We start from the raw sequence: 18,657 nt of genomic DNA, 5'->3' as shown, positions 1-18,657 counted from the left end.
TCCACGTTCCGCAACGTTCGGTACCGCGCCGCGATCCAAGCTAGCTTTGGTCGCCTGCGGGGATTGGATGAGAAATTATCGTAGGAAGCGAATAGAAGACTGAAAAAACAGGACAAGAGTCATACATCTGATCCGCAGGAATCATCTGATAGTGCTGCGCTTTGTGTGAAAATTGTCACGGGGTAATGTTCGCGAATTCTGCCTTCAAGTCCCGTTCTACATAATTTTTCCTTCAGCTATATGCGATGTGGCAAACGAATGCATGCATTTACCATTTTAGTGAAAACCATTAAAATTAATGCACATCTGAAGGGTTCGGTAGTGCTGATCTCAAACTGTTTCGGTCCCAGCCGCGCCGGACGTACTTCTAGGGAGACGAAATACGAAAATACGAATGTGCTAAGCGATGTCAGAGCATACAAGGGACCTCAGTTGGTCTACATAAATGACGATTCCCTTGCTATGCCGTTTCTTACTCGACCCATGCGTCGCATGTGGACTTCAGGCTGCACAGTTTACATTTCTTTAAAACTTTCAGGAGACGGGGCATGTTATTCAGTAAGCTGGTTAAAGGGAGTCTGAAGAGAAATAATAATTGCACTGCTGAGGAAAACCGCGAATGAAATTCTCACATTCAACCAACTGTACACGCCCAGGTAAGTCTGGGAAATATCACGCACTTTTCCTTCTTTCCTTTCGACGAATGAGATAAAATAAACAAAAGCAAGGCTACTTCCGTTGCACAACAAAATCAGCCTTGTTGACAATGCCACTTTGGAACGTGAGACGTTCTGAACTAAACAAAACATTTCGTATAATTAATGGCTCCACGATACTGTGCAGAAACGTTTTCGCATAGTTGGCTGATAACGCGTGCCCTCGAGACATGTGGATATCACTGTTCCAAAGGAGTGCGAATGGCACTTAGAGTTGCGCATGGCTAGTGTTACCTAAGTGGCTGCGCACATGATTTTACGAATGTCAACTCGGCGGCAAGCGAAGGGCGCAACGCTCCGCCTTCTTTTGCCCTTTTATGCATTGACAGTGACAATGAACAATTCACTTCACCGCGTCTGGTTATCTGAACAAAAGAGGCAGGTAACAGCCATATCTTGCTACTGAATAACATTCTAGGTCATCGATATACGGTTAAATACTCGTAGGAATTAGATATTTTGTAGATAAGGACACCAATGTCACAATCTACATGAGCCTTGCAGGAGCCTAAAATTGATTAAATACTATCAGTGACCATAAGCGCGTTCTATATTAATTTTACGCATTTAAAATGCGAATTTCCTAGACTAAAAAAAAAAAAGCGTCTGTGAGTCCGACATCAGAATATAAAGCGGAAGTGCTCGTGCAAGTACATCAAATCGAGCAGTGGGATGAGCTTTGAGTGCGATTTTAGGAAGAGAATAAATTTTAATGGCGAGATCCCACCCAGCGTCGCTTGTCGCCTTTACCCAGAAATAGGATAAAGGTGTATGCTTCATTTGGTATCGAGTATTCGAAGCTTTTAATCACTTTCCTACTCAACTCCTTAATCAATATTTGGCGATTCTCACCTGTTGTCTATGCGCCTCAGTACTGACACTAATACGCTGACAAGAAACTAAAAATAAACTTTTCGAGTGATACTTCGAGTTTTCGCTAAAACACCAAGCAAATTTTCAAGCTTAGCTTATTAGCGAGCCTGACAAGCAGATAACAAGAAGTCGCTCAAGTATGGAATGATAAATTATCCACAGGGAGGAAAACAGGTACAGCCTTTATCAAAAGTTTACAGCCCAGAGGGTTTGTTTTTAAGCCGTATAATAAGACTTCTGTAATAATCGTGGAAGTCCTAGCCATTGGAGAGGGTAGGACGAATAATGTTGCCGTCAGCAAGTATGGAAACCTGGGAATGCATTACAAGCCACATAGTATCGCTCAGAAGTAGACCCCCTGGGCTGTAAACTTTTGATAAGGGCTGTACCTGCTTACCAGTGTGCTCCTTTCTTGCTGCGCACTACTCCCTTTACCAAAACAGCCGAAAAGTCAACCGTGCTGAACGGCCACTTTAAATACGCATGCTGACACAGATCCCGCAGCTCATGTGACAAAATGTGATGTAGGTGACCTGCTGCCTGGATGCTCCGATGGTCATCCGCGGAGGCCGCGCAGGCGTCCAGCGTCGCAGCACGCCATCCGCCTGGCCGCTGGGCTTCTGCTTGCGGATGGCGAACGCCTCGTCCGTCTCCTCGTCTATGACAAGCAGGTCTACCTGATGCGGCTCTTGCTTAATGCGTGTCATCACTTCGTGGTGGGTCTTGCCTTCCACCGGCATCCCATTCACCTGCCCACGTGCAAGCAACAAAGCACATTAGTCTGCCCGTTGTGGTGACAAAGGGCACTGCTGATTGAAAAAAGAAAGTAGTTCGTATTGAAAACGAAAGAACTCTAGTTAAAGCAGATGAAGACAGCACGAGCCTCTTTCAATATGATATATAAAGAGGTTAGAGTTATTGGCTTTCCTTCTTTTCTGAGTGTTTCTTTCCAACGCATGCAGTTTCAGCTTCTACTTTCGGAGAACATTATTTTATAGGGATAAAATGTTGTTGTTGTTGTTGTTTTGTGAAAGAACCTGGTATTCATGTGTGGCCAAAGCTAACTCGGAGTTTATCGTGCCGCTTTCAGCCGATAGCGTAGTGAGCCTGTTTGCGTCGAAAAACCATTGCGATCGCCGTTGCCATACGCAATTTTTTTAGAAACGTGTCGAAAAAAAAAAAAAAAAGGCGCGCGCTTAATTTAGTGCCAAAATTTGACGCCACCGTTCGTTGTGCACCTTTGAGAGTGGTGTCATACCATTTCGTTTCTCGTTTAGTATCCCCCTTCCAGTCAGACTCGAGACTAGCACCCGATAGGAATTCGAACCAATGACTTATGAACGTATACCTCCAATTGTGTATGCAGCTCATTCTAAGAGTAGATATCCACCGAGAAGTGAGGCAGATAATGCGCCTTACTTTCCCAAAAGCCAAACCAATTAAAGATGTTTAATACTTAATCAAACACACTTGTGCCAATCTCTATCAATGCCATAAATTCACCGAACGAAGAGGCGGTGTTAAATGCGTTATCGCGTCTACTCTTAACGGGAAGCCTAAGCCCCGTCCTAATTTTTGTCAGCACGGGCAGTTTGTCTGCCAGTAATTAACCCCCAAATTGTCACACTTAGAGTTCTTGTTGTGGACAAGACCTGCTGCTACCAATCAGAAGTTAAGGCACGTGAAAGAGAAGCCATCAAACTGAAACGCGAGTACAGGTTTTACTGTTAAATATGGGTTGTTATTTTACCGTGCAGTCGTTAAGGGCTCGGCGAAAGCAATAGCACCAAGAAGTAGACGTTTTGTGGTAGCAATAGAACTGTCGCTGTATCATCGCGGCATAGAGGACATCAACGTTTCTCATGATGCTCTAGTGTCAAGATGTCAGTGTCCTTGCTTGCGATGGAGAAACCTCCTCGACCTAGCATAACTAAAGCGGCTGAGAGCAGGGAGCTAAGAACGCTAGCAGGCGCGAGGAAATTTCCAAAGATAAAATAGTGTTAATCCAACAGAAACGTTTTATCAGAACCTTGGTTTCCATAGTCTCTAAATTTTTTGCTTGCCTCTCAAACATCCTGATGTTTCTATTATTGACGTACTATTGAATTTGGCGTTCTTTCACTAGTTTTTCTTTTTTTCAGTTTAAACTAAAATGTACAAACCAAAGATATACCCTTATGATACCGAGTACGGTGAAAAGCGCACTTAACTTCGTTTTAAGTAGAGCCCTGCGCGTATAAGCTGCACCGCAAACTATAATGACCGACCTACCGACCGACTGACTGAATGATTGGGCGGTGATGGAGAGCTCGTGCTGGAAAGCAGCGGTACTATGCACCTGAAACGTTCTTTACCATGCACTGACATCGCACAGCACAACAGACGTTTTTAATAGTTAGGCCCTGCAGCGTTAAATGTCCCGTTCGGCTGAAAATGTGGTACCGGCATGCCAGGAAAATCTTGACTGGTCGTGAGTGCACGACGTCTCCCGCGAAACTATAGCAGTGCGAGGTATTGATACGTTACAAATTGCAGTTATGAGGTCATAATATGCTCTAAATGTCGTTAGAGCACATAACGTTGTAAACAAAAATATTTATGCGTTGAAGGAAATTTGGTAATCAAGAGGGATATGCAATAGAAACCCCCATTGCTGCCATGCCATTGCATTGCCAGAAACACACGCTGCCCCTGGGACATGACGAGGTAAATTGGACCGACTTCGTTAAGCAGAGCCCTTGTGTGGGTGTGTCGCATCATGTGGTCTGATATGCATAGTGACTTGTGCTTGTGAGTGTAAACTAGAAAGTTTGCTAATTTGCCCCATCATGTGGCTCGATGTATGGCCAAGGCCAAGCGTCCATAGGGACTACGCTAACGCTATGCCGCCATACTCTTATGTATTAAAAGGTTTTGCTTGCATTGGAATGCAGCCTCCCTGTCCATAGTGAATGAACGGAGTGAGGATCACACGGAAGTTTTAGGAAAGTAAGGTCTGTTAAAGACATAATATGAATGAGGTCGTATAATGATAACTGAACAAATAACAAAGCGCAATAGCCTCGCCGGGGTGACATTGGCACAGTGGTTAGGGCGCTGGACTACTTAATTCAAAGACGCCGGATCAAATCCTGCAGCAGCGGCAGCTGCTTTTAGAGCAAGGCAGCCGAGTACTGCATGATGTCAGAGCAGGTTAAAGAATCCTAGTGGTCGACACTTCCGGAGCCCTGCACTATGACGCCCCTGTGAGTCTTAGTCGCTTTGGGGCGTTAAACGCGCTGAATCAAACTAAACCATAAAGCGCCTTATATTGCCACAAAATTCAGCAACGAAAATATGTCGAACAATGAATCGAACTTACTGTGAAATGTCGAAAGGAATAAGGGCTACATGGCTAAGACGGAATAAAGAGAGAGTAATACTTATCAGATAAACCCCACTCAAAGATATGGGTTACGAATGTACTGTCGTCATTTTTTATATATTTATGAGGTGAAGAAGAAAGTAAACATTTTGCATGACATCTGTAAGGGCAAACGTCTCCTTCTCAAATTTTTGCTTTTTACAGGAAATGCATTGGATAAGCAACCTGCTTAATCTCCTGAAGTTTAAAGTAAAACTATGCGAAAACGTCAGCGATAGCAGCATATTGTGAATCGAACAAGCGTCTCAGTACATGTTTCGAGTATTCACTATCTGACAGTACGTCTCTTCGAAATAGACATCACGGGCACATGCCTCAATAAGCCTATCCTCTTCACGTAGTCCCCCGAGCTCTCCAGGGCTGCCGGGGACCACGTTCGCGATGAAGTACTTCCATCCTTCTTTGCCAGCCACCACGTTGAAGCCGTATCCGTCGAAGCTGGGCCACGTGCGCAGGTAGCAAAGGCGAAGTCCTCCGGCGAGCTCCTGCGCGTCCAAAGAAATGAGTTCCTCTCGACGCGAATGGAGCAGGAAGAGACGTTGGTCAATCCTCAATATTTTAACGGAGTAATCCATTATCTAGTCAAGCACGCCAGAGTTTCACGCCATTACTTTACTTATTGCCCCTATTTCACAGGTATCTAAAAACTGGTAACCCAGATCCAAAGTGAACGGTGAAGAAAAAGAAAGCGCTCACGTTTTAAGCGTTATAAAATACACAGTAGAAACAGTTATGTAGATTACAAGGTGCACACATGTCGTGGCACTTGTTATCTGGTTGAGTTAAGAATAGGCAGATAAAGGTCAGGAAGAAGTTGGAAATGAAGAAAATGATCGCATCGATAAAATAAACGAGCTTCTATGAAAGCCTCAGTAAGAAGAACAGGTGCAAAGGGAAGATCGAGCGCTGACGTTCAGGTCAGGATTCGAGACATCGAAATGAAGAAGCTCAAACTGGTGCTGAAAATAACACGTCAGGGACGATAAGCAGGCGCAATTAAAGCAATGGTTGCAAAACTGAGCAATGTATTTCTGCAGCAGGTAAATCTGGGATATTGTGAGTGTATTGACAGATCTTGTACGACTGTCACTGGCAAATGAGATGCACATATTTTCTGTATAATATTGGAAGGCTCTGAAGTGAAATGCTCTCACACAGTTGTGCTCCAGCATTGAATCGGCGTGCATAATTTAAGGAAATAGCTAACTGCAATATTTTAAGTGCTTGGCTTTCCCGCAATTAAGCCTCATGGTCATGCGAATATTGTAAGCTGACAAGCACTGACAGATTTACAGGAATGTAGTCTTTTAGGCAAGTCCACACCAGCTGTAATTAGAGCTCATGAAACGTATTTAAAAGAGGCAATCAAATGACTAGTTTATTTCAACTCAGTTAATAGCTTTCATTTACTTGTCGAGAAGGGGGGGGGAGGGGGGGGGGGTATCGCTTTTAATAAATCTGTTTCGCTCGAAACTTAGAAGCGCATGTCGCATACTTTTCAGGTTACTAATACCAGCAATCACGGTGTTGAAAAATATATGACGGGAAGCATGGGTGTTCAGTGAAAGGAATGATATCGTTTTAAGAGAGCACATCTGAGCACTTGGTTGCTCACCACATTAGTTATAACTTCAATATAATTCTATATAATGCGACAAGCAGGGCTTACGGCCGGCTTCAATGATCCCGAAGACAGATCGGAGCCTGATGACTTCTTTCTGGCTCTGGCGGCTCTGTTTCGCGTTGCGTTGACGCTGCTTATGCGGATGATGTTGGGCAGGTCGCCGTGGACCTCGATTCCGTGCTCCTCATACCAGGCCGCGGTGTCGCAGTCCACCACGAGAAGGCGTGCCTCATGGGGTATCGCCTTGATGCGCTGAACAACGTCCTGATGCACTGCGCCCCTCAAGCTCTTTCCGTTCACCTGCAGCCAAACGTCGCATTGCAAAATTCAGGAATCTGTGCTTACAAATGTACGCAGCTCTTGTAGCGAGTATTTGGAAGCCAGGATTAGCTATATTCACGCTGCTCTAAAATATTTGGGCTTCCTTATGCTGCCAAAGATTTTATCCGTAGTGTTAAGCGATAATTCAATGAAAGTTATAATATTTAGGCCTCTTTTGAAAAATATCAGGGCAGCCTCAATTTGGACACATCAGCTTTGGAAGCACGACAAATAACGGTGTTTCACAAAAGGGTTTCCCCCTGTGCTTGCCAGGTGCGATATCTAAGCAAACTGTAGTATTTGGAGATGCGTCATGGGGTGGTGAAATCTCGTGATAGTTCGTATCCCCAGCAGTATCGGGAAAAGTATTCCGCCACTAAAGCCTTATAATGCTTCAGGAACATAGACTCGCACCGAGAGGAAAATGCACAACTAATGTAGGAATGTAGCAGCCGGGTGACCGACAGGAGTGCACATTAGATGCAGAAGCGAGAGACCAAATTATTAAATCTAAACACGAGAAGAGCACCTCGAAAAAAATATGCATGATTGTGCACATTATTCATTTACTTTAAGAACTGGGCATTCGGCAGGTCAGTTCAGTTCGGCACATTTCTTTCAAGCTAAGACCAGGTTTTTCTTTAAACTGAATAAGCGTTCGACGTCTTATTAATAACGAAACAGGATTAAAGGCCTCGTTACCCATAAAATCCAGCGTCGACATTGGGCAGGAAATCCCGGCATGGCACTGACAAATGGAAGTTATAAGAGGACATGGCCTAGTACTGATTTTTCGAAGGCTTTTGCGACTTAACTAGACCATATATCAGAAAGTTAAAAAGAGCTGTGGGAATTTGGAACAAGATTCAACCTTCCAGTGCTGTTGGATGCCGAGTAAGCATGCTAGACCAACGACACGCAGGCACATTCATGCGGTTTTGTTAAAGCAAGGCTTTATACGTCGGGCGGTAATTTAGAATCCTTGGCTCTCGGTGACAGTGGGCTGCCACCTGGAAATCCAGCGCGTACCTCAACGATGATGTCGTTGGGCCGTAGCCCAGCGTCCTCAGCTGGGCTTCCCGGTTCCACGGCGAGCACGTACGGCAGGCTGCGCTGTTTGAGTGCGAGCAGTTTGAAGCCGTAGCCGTCGTAGTCGGGCCGCTGAACCATGTGGCACAGCCTGGCTGCCGGAGCGCCATCTGGTAGTACACTGGTGGGAGAAGTGGACGTCCCGGCCGACTTGTCTGAGCCAGTAGGTGAGGCGTCTGTTTTCTGTAAGCAGGATTTCGGTCGATACCTTAAGTCTCCGGGTCATTTTTAACCAAATAGAACGGTTAGCAATACAGAATCATTCCAAAATGGTAGTGCACTGGTCCTCGATTTGTGATTCGATTGGTTAGCATGCTACGATGTAGATTCTTAACCGCACTGGCGCTAAACGTGTCGTTCACGTGTTACAGCACCATTGCAGCAGTTACGAGCTCGAATAGTGTTGATTGTATACGCCTTAGTTAAAGGTGTCAAGCTTCTAATGCGTCATAGTTAATCAGTGAAACAATTTCAACAAGGCTTAGCCTCCAAAGAATTGCCTATCCCTTGGGCTCTGGCCTGACAACCACCGAAGATTTAATGGGAGGGCATTAGTAGGCTACGTTGTGTCCGCAAAATCTATCAAACTTATCACCAGGTTTCCTATAAACCAATTCGCAGATTGTGTAGGCATCCATCCTTTCAACTCGGGCTTCCTTCCCTTACGGCGCAGTTCAGGTTTCCATTGTGTGTTACAGATAATATGCGTTTCCTCTCTTGTGAACCAATTAAAAATTTGAAATCATTATGTAAATACGGGGCACAAACAGAACGAGGAACAAAGAGAAAGGGAGACACATGACAAGCATTAGTAGGGTTATATAAAAATATTTCGTAATAATAACAATAATACACAAAATTCGCTTAAAATTTTATAAACTAATAATAATAATAATAATAATAATAATAATAATAATAATAATAATAATAATAATAATAATAATAATAATAATAATTATTATTATTATTATTATTATTATTATTATTATTATTATTATTATTATTATTATTATTATTATTATTATTATTATTATTATTATTATTATTATTATTATTATTAAAATATTAAATAATGATGATGGTAAATAAATCTAATAAAAACACGCATTTAAAAGTAAAAAAGAGATCACAGCAGAAACAGCATTAACAACATTGAGTGGATGCGAAAACATGAATGCTGCCACGTTTTAGTAATTTTTATTTTTGCCTGTTTAATGCGTGTATTTTTATTTTGTTACATTTTTTCATTCTTTAGTTTTAATTTCTTAGTTTATGTTTATTTTTATTTGGCACCGTCATTACCTCTTTAATAATTATGAGAAGTATTTTACTTGTGATATTATTATTATTTACGATCACTAATTTTTATCTTTTACATAACTTAATAACTGGTTTACAGCAAAAGAAAGGCGTAGTATTTCTCGCACTTTCTTTGTGCACATCTGAACCATTGTGGTATAGTACTTAGTCATTTGGTTTGGTTTGGTTTGTTGGGTTTAACGTCCCAAAGCGACTCAGGCTATGAGAGACGCCGTAGTGGAGGACTCCTGAAAATTCGACCACCTGGGGTTTTTTAACGTGCACTTGGCTTCACTTTTAGTGTCCACTTTTAAAGCGAAAGTCTTCCTAGGCTCATGGTGAAAACCTCGAGGTCGCGAGATGTGTCCGTCCGTGAGATATGTTCGCAAGATTCCGCGATATTCCACGAGATGCGCCCACAAGATGTCGCAATAGGTTCTGACGTCGACACCGCTCGTCTAGTTCGGTCTAGTCCCTATAAAAATCCCGGGAGGACCACGTGTATCACAGTTCAGTCTCTCATGTCGAGGAGGGGGTCTAGAGATGCCGATGTGGCTGACAACAACAACACAAAAAAAAAAAGAAAGACATTAAATTATGAAAAGTGCCCAAAGACGCAAGGTAGAGGTTATAGTGTAGAGGTAGAAGAAAAGAAGGAGGAAAAGTTTTCGCCACTAAGCTCTTAAGCTTCGCTAAGTGCAATCCTGTTGCGTCCACATTTTGGCCTCTATAACATGGACTAATATTGCTCTCGTATTAAATGTAAAAATTACTAGAAAAAAAACGTCGCGGCAGCGCTGCTGCTTTTGCGTTCTCCCATTGAAGCTTCTAGACCTTATAGGATTTTTGTTTTTCAGAGCACAGCTCATAGGCGCCCGCTCCTGCCTTGAATGATGTCGACGTGTCGACGTAAACGGTGGGTACCCATATGGTGGCCTAAGGAGCCATCTTATCACAGGTGGTACTGGTGAAACAGGGGCGCGAGGTTCTGCTAGGTCTGTGATAAACCAACATGGTCACAACACAAACGTCTGGAACAATATAGTAGAGCATTAGGGTGAAGCACTAGGGACAATGGGGCTGAATTGCCGACAGAACGGATGCATGCTTCTCGCTAAAAGTACTTACAAATTAAACGCCAGATTATCTGTGACAAAAAAACTGCGCTCAAAATTCTTATTGCCGAGTATTGGAATCTTAGGTGTTCATTTTTTCATTTTCATGAAGTAATTGAATCCCATGAACAACCTTCCGAAATCATAGTATATATTTTCTTGACATATAGCCCGACTCTTTTACTGAGGCCGGGAAAACAAAAAAGATGCTGTTCGCTGTCCTAATTTGGTGAAAACGCAGGGAGATCAATGCTTTTAAGGAAACGTACAATGTTTAAGGAAACGTACAACCGTCGCCTCAAGGCATTGGACTCCGGACTACGCCTGCGTATTTCCTACCTCACAACACGTCGTGAAACAACGTTACTGTGCCGCCTATGGCTTGGCGTTGCTTTCGCAAACAAATACGCCTTCCTGATCGGGATGGCTGACTTGTTTTCTGTGGCTGATTTAAAAAAAAAAACTGATTTATTTATAGGAAGGGAAAGGCGCGGTAACTGTCTCACTTGATTTCTGTGGACACCGCAACCGCGCCGTAAGGGAAGGGAGGAAGATGGGAGTGAAAGTGGAAAGAGAGAAAGAGGAGCCGTAGTGGAGGGCTACGGAGTAATTTCGACCACCTGGGGATCTTTAACGTGCGCTGACATCGCATAGCACACCGACGCCTCTTCATTTCGTTTTCATCGAAAAGCATAATAAACTGGTTTCCAGGGAAGGAAAGGTGCAGTCTCTTCTACACTTTTTTTTTTTTTTTTTTTGTGGGCACCTTACCCGTGCCGTAAGGGGAAGGAGGAATGTAGGAGTAAAAGTAAACAGAAAGGAGAGCCGTAGTGAAAACCAACGGCGTAATTTCGGCCACCTGGGCATCTTCAACGTGCACTGACATCGCACAGTTCACGCACGCTTCCTCCTTCGAATTGCAGCCGCCGGTGGTCTGATGCAAACCCGGCCGGGTACTAAGGCACAGTAGTCGGCCATCTTAACCATTGCGCCACCGCAGTGGGGCATGTATCGTTAATCTTGTGGTTGTGCTTGGTTTGACCTATAGGTCTTGTTTCAAGGTCATTGAGTCGGAGCCAGGCGAAACTCTGGGTTGTACATGGAGTAGTAGAGTTTTCGCACTGAAAGAAACGACAAGTTCAACACGATGCACGTAAGTGATCGGAGTTCAGCGCCGGATCTTTCCACCTCGCCAGCCTCACACTTCCATTTACCCTGTAAACACGTCTGAAGCTACACAGTTTGCTGTTTTTGCTGTAAAATATGTGGCGTACAACCTCTCACCTCATCTTCAGCCGGGGAAGACAGCTTCATTCCGCCAGAGGAGCAAGAAGACTGCAGCTCGAAACGAGAGTGGTGCTTCTTCCTCGCCTTTGGCTCGCGCTGTTCACAGGGGTTGTTGTTCTTGTTGCCCAAATAACATATGGCACATACCCACACAGGCGGATTGGCCAAGAATTGAACAGTAAAGAAAGGTTTTGAACTATACTTTCATGTATAAAAAAATAAAACAAAGAATGTAATTGGAGGGATAAAGGATTTGTTGTTGCTGTTGTTGGCCTCTTGAAAAGCGGCTCGTACCCACCATGGGGGATTGGCCAAGGTGTGGTGTTGTCCGCAAACTCGGTTACAAGCACAAGGTTGTCGCAAAGCGAGATTGTAAAGAGTTATAAGAATATATCTCAAAGAATTGTAAACATAAATAAAAAATAACGATCATAATAATGTTATTGGATAAAAAAAAACTGAAAGAACTTCAAAAAGGGTTAACATGTTAACCTATCAGTTGCTATAGTATAGTCATGTATGATCCCACAAATTGTGTCCAACGCAACTCCCTTGGCACTTGTACTGAACGACAGTAAAACGGGTGGGAACAAGGGGAGCCCTAACATAGAGAGGGGGATCTCCAGGTATGTCCTTTTCTGAATTGTGAACCGCCGGCTACCAATGCCGGTTGCTTACAGCCGTGGTTGGGTTATGGCGACCGGAAAATTACCTTTCCTGTATCATTGATATTGCGACCTTTCTCCCATATGTCTCCTTCTGAATTCGACGCATAGATGAATGGATAAAAGTCTTCATTGGCATAACAGAGCGCTTGAGTCAAATCTTTTCTAGTTTGAGCACTGAATGTCAGCATTGTAAATAGAACGTTTTGAACATAATCTAAGCGTTGAACATAAGTGTTGTTAGTTTAAAATTCATTCATCCTGCCAATTTCAAATATCAAGGGCTAGAAGCCTTCATACCTTTGCCGACGTGCATTCACAAGGATGAAGTCGAGAAAAAAAATGCGCAATCTAAACACGCGTTTCCTTTTGCAATATTTCACTTTAACCGCGTATGCACCAATTGTAAAAAACAATTGGCAATTCCTGACAGACAAAATAAGCAGTCAGACGGTAATTTCCAGAGTTTATCTCAATTATTAAATCACGCTTATGCTTGTTCAGGTGTGTACTGTAGTTGCGACACAAGTTTAAAGTAGAAAATTGTCCCAGGAACAGCGACAGACGGGCCTTTTTTTAATCGTGAGAAAAAAATACGCAAATGAAAATTCTCCAATGTTCAAGCCACCAGTCTAGACTTAATAGCACAGGTGAGAAACCCCGACGTTCCTGGCATCATTAGACATCTCCAGCGCCGTCCTGATCCCGGATCACCTCCTTTAGCTCTCGAAGCCGAGCCGAAACGTCGGCCGCCATGGCCGCCGGCGGAAGGCCCCCGCTGTCTTTGGTCGTGAAGCACTTCGGAAGCTGCTGGATGACTGCGGACAGGCCGAGGTAAGAGACCGAATAGGCCCGAGCATCGACGCCGCAACGAGTGCGCATTCGCGAGATGGCCTGCTTGAGAAGCGTCGTCATCTTAGCCCACAGCGAGCAGAGCACAGCTTCGAAGGCCTCGGCCTCCAGGTTGACACTCAGCGCGGTAACGCAGGCCATGACGTTCCGTAGGAGGCCGTCTACGTCCGCTTCCTGCGCTAAGGTGGTCTGAGCGCGAAGGACCTTCTCGAGCCGCAGCTCAACCTCCGGTAGGAATCTACGCACGATGAAGTCCAAAATGCGCTGCTTGGAAGCGCTAATGAGGTTCAGAGCATTTCGTACCTTGATATCAACATCAGCGAATCGGGACAAGTCTTGGCTGGAGCAGAGATAGCGGTCGGTTATTTTGGCACTTATCTGCTCCACGTACCTGTACACAGCCATCAGGTCATTCACTGCAACGCAGTGTCTGGCAGGGATAGCACCACTGCCGGTGTCTTCGCCGCAGCGTTCTTCTTCGATCTTGTTTTCGATTGCTGCTGCATAAGCGGACACCCACACCCGCACGCTATCGATGAACGCGAAGCTACACGTGTTCTCTGCCCAGTCCAAGAGTATCCAAAGCTTAACGACGTTGACGTCGACTGCCTCTGCCACCTTCATGAACGAGGAGCTGTACTTCACGTTTGTATCAAGTGGCAGAAGGTCATCATCAGCGACGAAGTCAGTAACCTCTGCACTCGCCCGCGCTGCCAGATGAAACCAGTGGTCAACGGCTCTTGGACCGAACCACTCTCGGTACCGGTGGACGCGTAGACCTTCGTGATCTACATTCAGCATTGGAAACATTCCTTCAAGAAAAGCCTTGATTACAGAAAATGCTTCGATTGAGGCCAGAATTTTCTCTTCTGCTTCTGCTTCTCCTGGCACTGAAGCAATCACGCCGTCGACCAGCCGAGTTACCCATGGGCGGAGATTGCAAACCAGGAAGTCATCCAGCTCCTTTATGACGATGTTCGTGTATGTCTCATTCCAGGCCTGCTGAAAGAGACGGTTAGCCTTCTGGTGATGGTCCCTAATTTCTTGCAGCGTGGAAGCGATGACAGAAAGGGTGGCCTTTTCATCCCACGATTGACCCAATTTTTCATACCACTGCTTCTCGTTCTTTTGGAGTGCGGCTCGAGCAGACTCTACAATGGGCAAAGGGCTCATTGTCTCCATCAACGCACATACTGCCAGGGCACCCGAGAGATCTGTTGTGTGCAGCTCGAACTCCAAGTAATAATGGCTGTGGAGGTTCTCCAGCTGAGTGTTTATGTGGGCCGACAAGCCGCTCATAAGTTTCTCAAGGGCGCTGCTGACAAACTCGTGTCTTTTTATGCCCATTTCCATCTGAAGCTCCTTTAGGAGTAGGTACATTACCACGTAACTTATTTGCGTGTTAACTTTCATACGGTGCTCAGTGACCGCTTGTAGGTAGCAGCACTGAGCTTCCACGTCCTGCATGTTATTCTGCAGCGCGTGCTGACGAAGCAGCGTTAGACCACGCTTGCCCACGCAGTCTGACCACATAGTCCAGCGCGCTACGTTGTCTTCCGCAGTATTCTCGACGTTGTGCTCAAGGAAAATGAAACTTAAGGCGTAGTGCTCGCGTATCCTTTCCAAGACGCTCACGTCAACGGCAGCCACGGTGTGGAAGGTGACGGAAAGTTGGACCTTGCTGTCCAACGTGCGACCAGTGGAGTCCACGAGACCGTACCACTCCTCCACACCGACGCAGGGTATATCTTGCAGCGGCTTAGAAATTCGGCCAACGACCATCAGCGTTGATTCCGGCTTGAAGTAGTAGCTGAGCAGTTTACTCACGGATGCCAGGAAAGTCCTCAAGGACGTGGGTCGAACAAGCTTTCTCAGGGCGTCCCAAACGTTGTGTGGATCTCTAGCCAGCAGCTCGAGGACGAGACTACTCGTCGATGGATCCGGAACTTCTACGGAGATCTCCACCGTGGAGTCTGGGAACCACTTGCGTTTGGGTGCCTCCGTTGCTTTGCCGCCCCCTTCGTCTGCCCAAAGCCGACAATAAGCGTACCGCCGGTAGCTAGGGTCAAATAGTCCCTCGGAGTCCAGAAGCCGCACACGAAAGTGGAACCGCATTTCTTCGCCGTCGCCTTTACCGTCTTGGAGCTGTTGTGTGCAGGCTATGTGCACGTCCTCGCCGAATACCTCTCGAACGAACGCCATCATCTGGGCTCGGGAGGCATTGTATGGCCTGGCCTGCTTTCCGACGCTCCTCTGGACGGTTCGCAGGCATTGCAGGCACAGCTCATGCCTGCGGCTGCGTCGCAGCACGTTGCGGAACGGGCTTCGCTCCATCGGCCCTTGTCACGGCAGCTCACGTTAGGCCCCCTGCGCTGCGTCGAGGTTTGTGGGTTCGCTGGAACGTCACGGGAACAAAGGCGACGATCACGAGGAGAACGCCTCGCGCCTTGGGATGTTTCTTCTTCTTTGAGTGCTAAAAAACTGACAATTTTTAACATTAACTTCGAGCGGAAATGTTGAGTGCCATTTGGCTCGCTTTTATTTGCCAGTCGAGAATGAATTCTTTTGAAATGGGATGTAGACCGTGACAAACGCTAAATCCGGAAAAGACAGCTGTAGTGTTAGTTTTCTAGTTTTTATTTCTTATTGTTCGTAAGTGTTATTTTTGTTTTTCTTGTTAATTTTGATTTTTTTTTATTTGGGACTCCGGCTCGCTGTAGAAGTGGGCGGCGAAGCGTAATTCCGATTTCGGAATGGTAGAGTCTTACAACTTGTTCATTTTCTTCTCTGGTTGTGTTTCGGCAAGTTAAACCGTTAAACAGTAATTGCAGCTCAAAAGGTATTTGCTGTGATTGCAATTGTGACTGCCCCCTCCTCCCCGTCCTACTGATACCTAGGCCTGGGGGTGGAAGAGACAAGAAAATTGAAAGTCGTTGAAGCAACTATTCAGAATTTGTAGGACAGTTTTCTTCTATTTTCTGTTTTTGCATTTATTGCTGATGCTGATGCTGATGCTGATGCTGATGCTGATGCGGCCATTCCCCTTTGTATCGGGGGATCACAAAGTTCTGGATCAGGCCAGGAGAAACGGGTAGAAAAAATTGAGGAGTGAGAGAAAATTCTATGCTAAATGTTCAGTCAAATAGTCCGAAGAAGTAAGAAAGAGAGAGAAAGAAGAAATTTAACAGGCTTCTCTGTTGCGCCACCAGTCCTCGAGGCGGCGCTTTGTCGTCTCCACTGCCCTCATGATTACCGTAGTGTCTTCGGGTAGTGACGTCGACTGTAGACCGAGTGCTGTCAAAAGCGCCTCCGTTGGCGTTGTCGCTGTTGTAGTGGGGGCGGGTCGCAGTTCTGGGCACTAGGTCGTTTACTCTGGACTGTCGCTGCTGCTGCTGCCCTGAATGTGAGTTTTCTGTATTGGAATTCCTTACGAGAACGGTAATTTTTTTCTGTGCTTCCTGCAAAAAACGTATGTCGATAAGTATGTAGGAGTTGGGTGCCGAAATTGTGAAATAATAATAAACAATGCTGAGTCAAGAACAAGCTTGCAATGGTTGATGTGACGTTTACCGGCGTCGCAGCTGGCTGTGATGACGGCTGTAACGTATCCCATATCACTGCAATAAAGACTATTCATACTTAGGCAAACATGACAGATAAATTCGTCCATATAACAACCTTGAAAGCCTCAAAAGAATCTGTGTCTAACTTTGAAATATCCGTTAAACATCTGTCTCTCGTATACAGTAAATTGCCGGAAAGACCTATAGGACTTCACATGAAATACGAGCGTCTTCGCAGGATGGTCGATGACTTCAAGATAAATAATGACAGGATATAAATTTGCACATTGCTCTAAGCTTTCGACGACTAAAGTGCATAGATTAAGGGCGCAATATAGTAACTCATCGACTGCCTGTGGCAGATGGAGAAAATCTGCCAGGCAAGGTAAATCACCTTGCGATGTGGCTTTGTTTGCCCCCCAGAGTAACGAGCCACGCTGAAGCTTTACATCGATTTCATCCGAACAAGTGCCTCTAGATTTAATCATTTTTGCCTAACAACCTACAAAGACGAACTGGTTTTAAAAGCGAAAATAATGCGATAAGGATGTTCGTTGTTTTGATAGCCTGTGAACTGTACGACTCTGTCAGAAGGGTTCTCCCGGAAGCATGGAGCACGAGTCATCAGGATCTGCGGGGAGTGTATTCACCAAAATGCTGAAGTGCGCAAAGCTGCGGGATTGCACAGTGCAGGTGCACCATAGGCAAAGCGCAGTAACAAGCAGGGGCCGAAGTGGTTAAAACTGAAGGGTCAGTCGGATGTGCCGACTAGTTGATTAATTTATTGATAAACTTTATTGGGGAAAATTGGGGTTAGGGGTAGTGGGTTAGGAAAGAGCAGTAGTCGGCAGTCCTCTGTCCAGGAGTCCGTTGGCCTCAGCAGCGGCTCTGGCCCGCTGCACCAACATGAGCTAATTCTGTGCGTCTGAGTCGGCTATAAGGTCCTCCCACAGCTCGGGACTATAGGGCTATCTATTTTAGGCATTATGGGGCTTGCCCTACATCCCCATGTTGTGTGGTATTGTAGCCGCGATTTCCACATGACACACTAATCCGAGAACAAGCCACTACACTTAGGCGCCTACAAACAAGCACATATCCAAACAGAGCCCTGTACCACAAGATCCGGCCAACACAATAAAAAAGCGAATGTGCCGACTGGCTCTTCTCTATTACCTAATGCTCGCCTTACAGCCGTCACAAGCTCTAAACCGCGCTTCTATACCATCACTGCTCGCTTGGACAACGTATCCAATACATGCACGCTAATCTTTCTTTAAGCGTTTCCTTTGACCAAGCAAAATTTTGTCCTCAATGCTATTGCGAAGCGCGAACATTTATGCTCCTTGGCGTACAAACTCGCAGTCAAGATGCGTGCAATCCGCGGCGGTCACGTAGACAGGAATTGTGTCATTCCTGACGAAGCAGAAAATGCTCGCCGCCGAAAGCCAATGTTTCTGTACGGCATTGGCAAACAATAAACCCCTGTATCTAGCATTGAAAGCGCCCCTGTCGGGTAGGGATGATGGAAGCATAGATTAGCTCGCGTCGGTGATAGGGTGAGCATCAGGTTATAGAGATGAGTCAGTCTGGTGTGCCGACACGCCGTCACTCACTGCTGCATTCACCTCTGCCGGTAGAGCGCAGTTTTCTCCAATTTGGCCACCGCTCCGTGCACTGCATAACCATTGTAGATTCTGGTATAACTTTTGGTGCACATGTACACTTCTTTTACTCCTCAGCCATAAAATTATACATTAGAGAGAGATGCTTGTAGTTCGCGAACAACATTCTCCGTTCATCATTTTGAACTATCAATAAAGGACCAA

General features: G+C 45.3%; 2 protein-coding genes across 2 annotated transcripts; both read right to left on the bottom strand.

Moving 5' to 3' along the window:
* Positions 1-2,062: 2,062 nt before the first annotated feature.
* LOC146197222 (Na(+)/H(+) exchange regulatory cofactor NHE-RF1-like) lies at positions 2,063-11,775 on the bottom strand. Its single transcript, XM_084597141.1, has 5 exons — positions 11,746-11,775; positions 7,988-8,230; positions 6,683-6,937; positions 5,328-5,498; positions 2,063-2,338 (listed from the first exon to the last, which is right to left on the bottom strand). The coding sequence occupies exons 1-5, from the start codon at positions 11,773-11,775 to the stop codon at positions 2,063-2,065; spliced, it is 975 nt and encodes a 324-aa protein (XP_084453267.1).
* Positions 11,776-13,091: 1,316 nt separating this feature from the next.
* Positions 13,092-15,599, bottom strand: LOC146197221 (uncharacterized). Its single transcript, XM_084597140.1, has one exon. It carries the CDS (start codon positions 15,597-15,599, stop codon positions 13,092-13,094), a length of 2,508 nt encoding a protein of 835 aa, XP_084453266.1.
* Positions 15,600-18,657: the final 3,058 nt, after the last annotated feature.

The sequence above is a fragment of the Amblyomma maculatum genome, chromosome 3 (genome assembly GCF_055883805.1).
Source record: "Amblyomma maculatum isolate TAMU_Amacu chromosome 3, ASM5588380v1, whole genome shotgun sequence".
NCBI classification, from domain to species: domain Eukaryota; kingdom Metazoa; phylum Arthropoda; class Arachnida; order Ixodida; family Ixodidae; genus Amblyomma; species Amblyomma maculatum.
Note: the sequence above shows the minus strand (reverse complement) of the source record. Positions and strands in the feature narration are given on the sequence as shown.

Excerpts from the sequence above, each read along its gene's own strand:
- LOC146197222 (XM_084597141.1), bottom strand. The coding sequence starts at position 11,775 with ATGAAGCTGTCTTCCCCGGCTGAAGATGAG. Across the intron at positions 6,938-7,987 it reads CCAACGACATCATCGTTGAG|GTGAACGGAAAGAGCTTGAG; the intron begins GTACGCGCTGGA and ends GTTTGGCTGCAG. Across the intron at positions 5,499-6,682 it reads CGGGATCATTGAAGCCGGCC|GAGCTCGCCGGAGGACTTCG; the intron begins GTAAGCCCTGCT and ends TTGGACGCGCAG.
- LOC146197221 (XM_084597140.1), bottom strand. The coding sequence starts at position 15,599 with ATGGAGCGAAGCCCGTTCCGCAACGTGCTGCGACGCAGCCGCAGGCAT.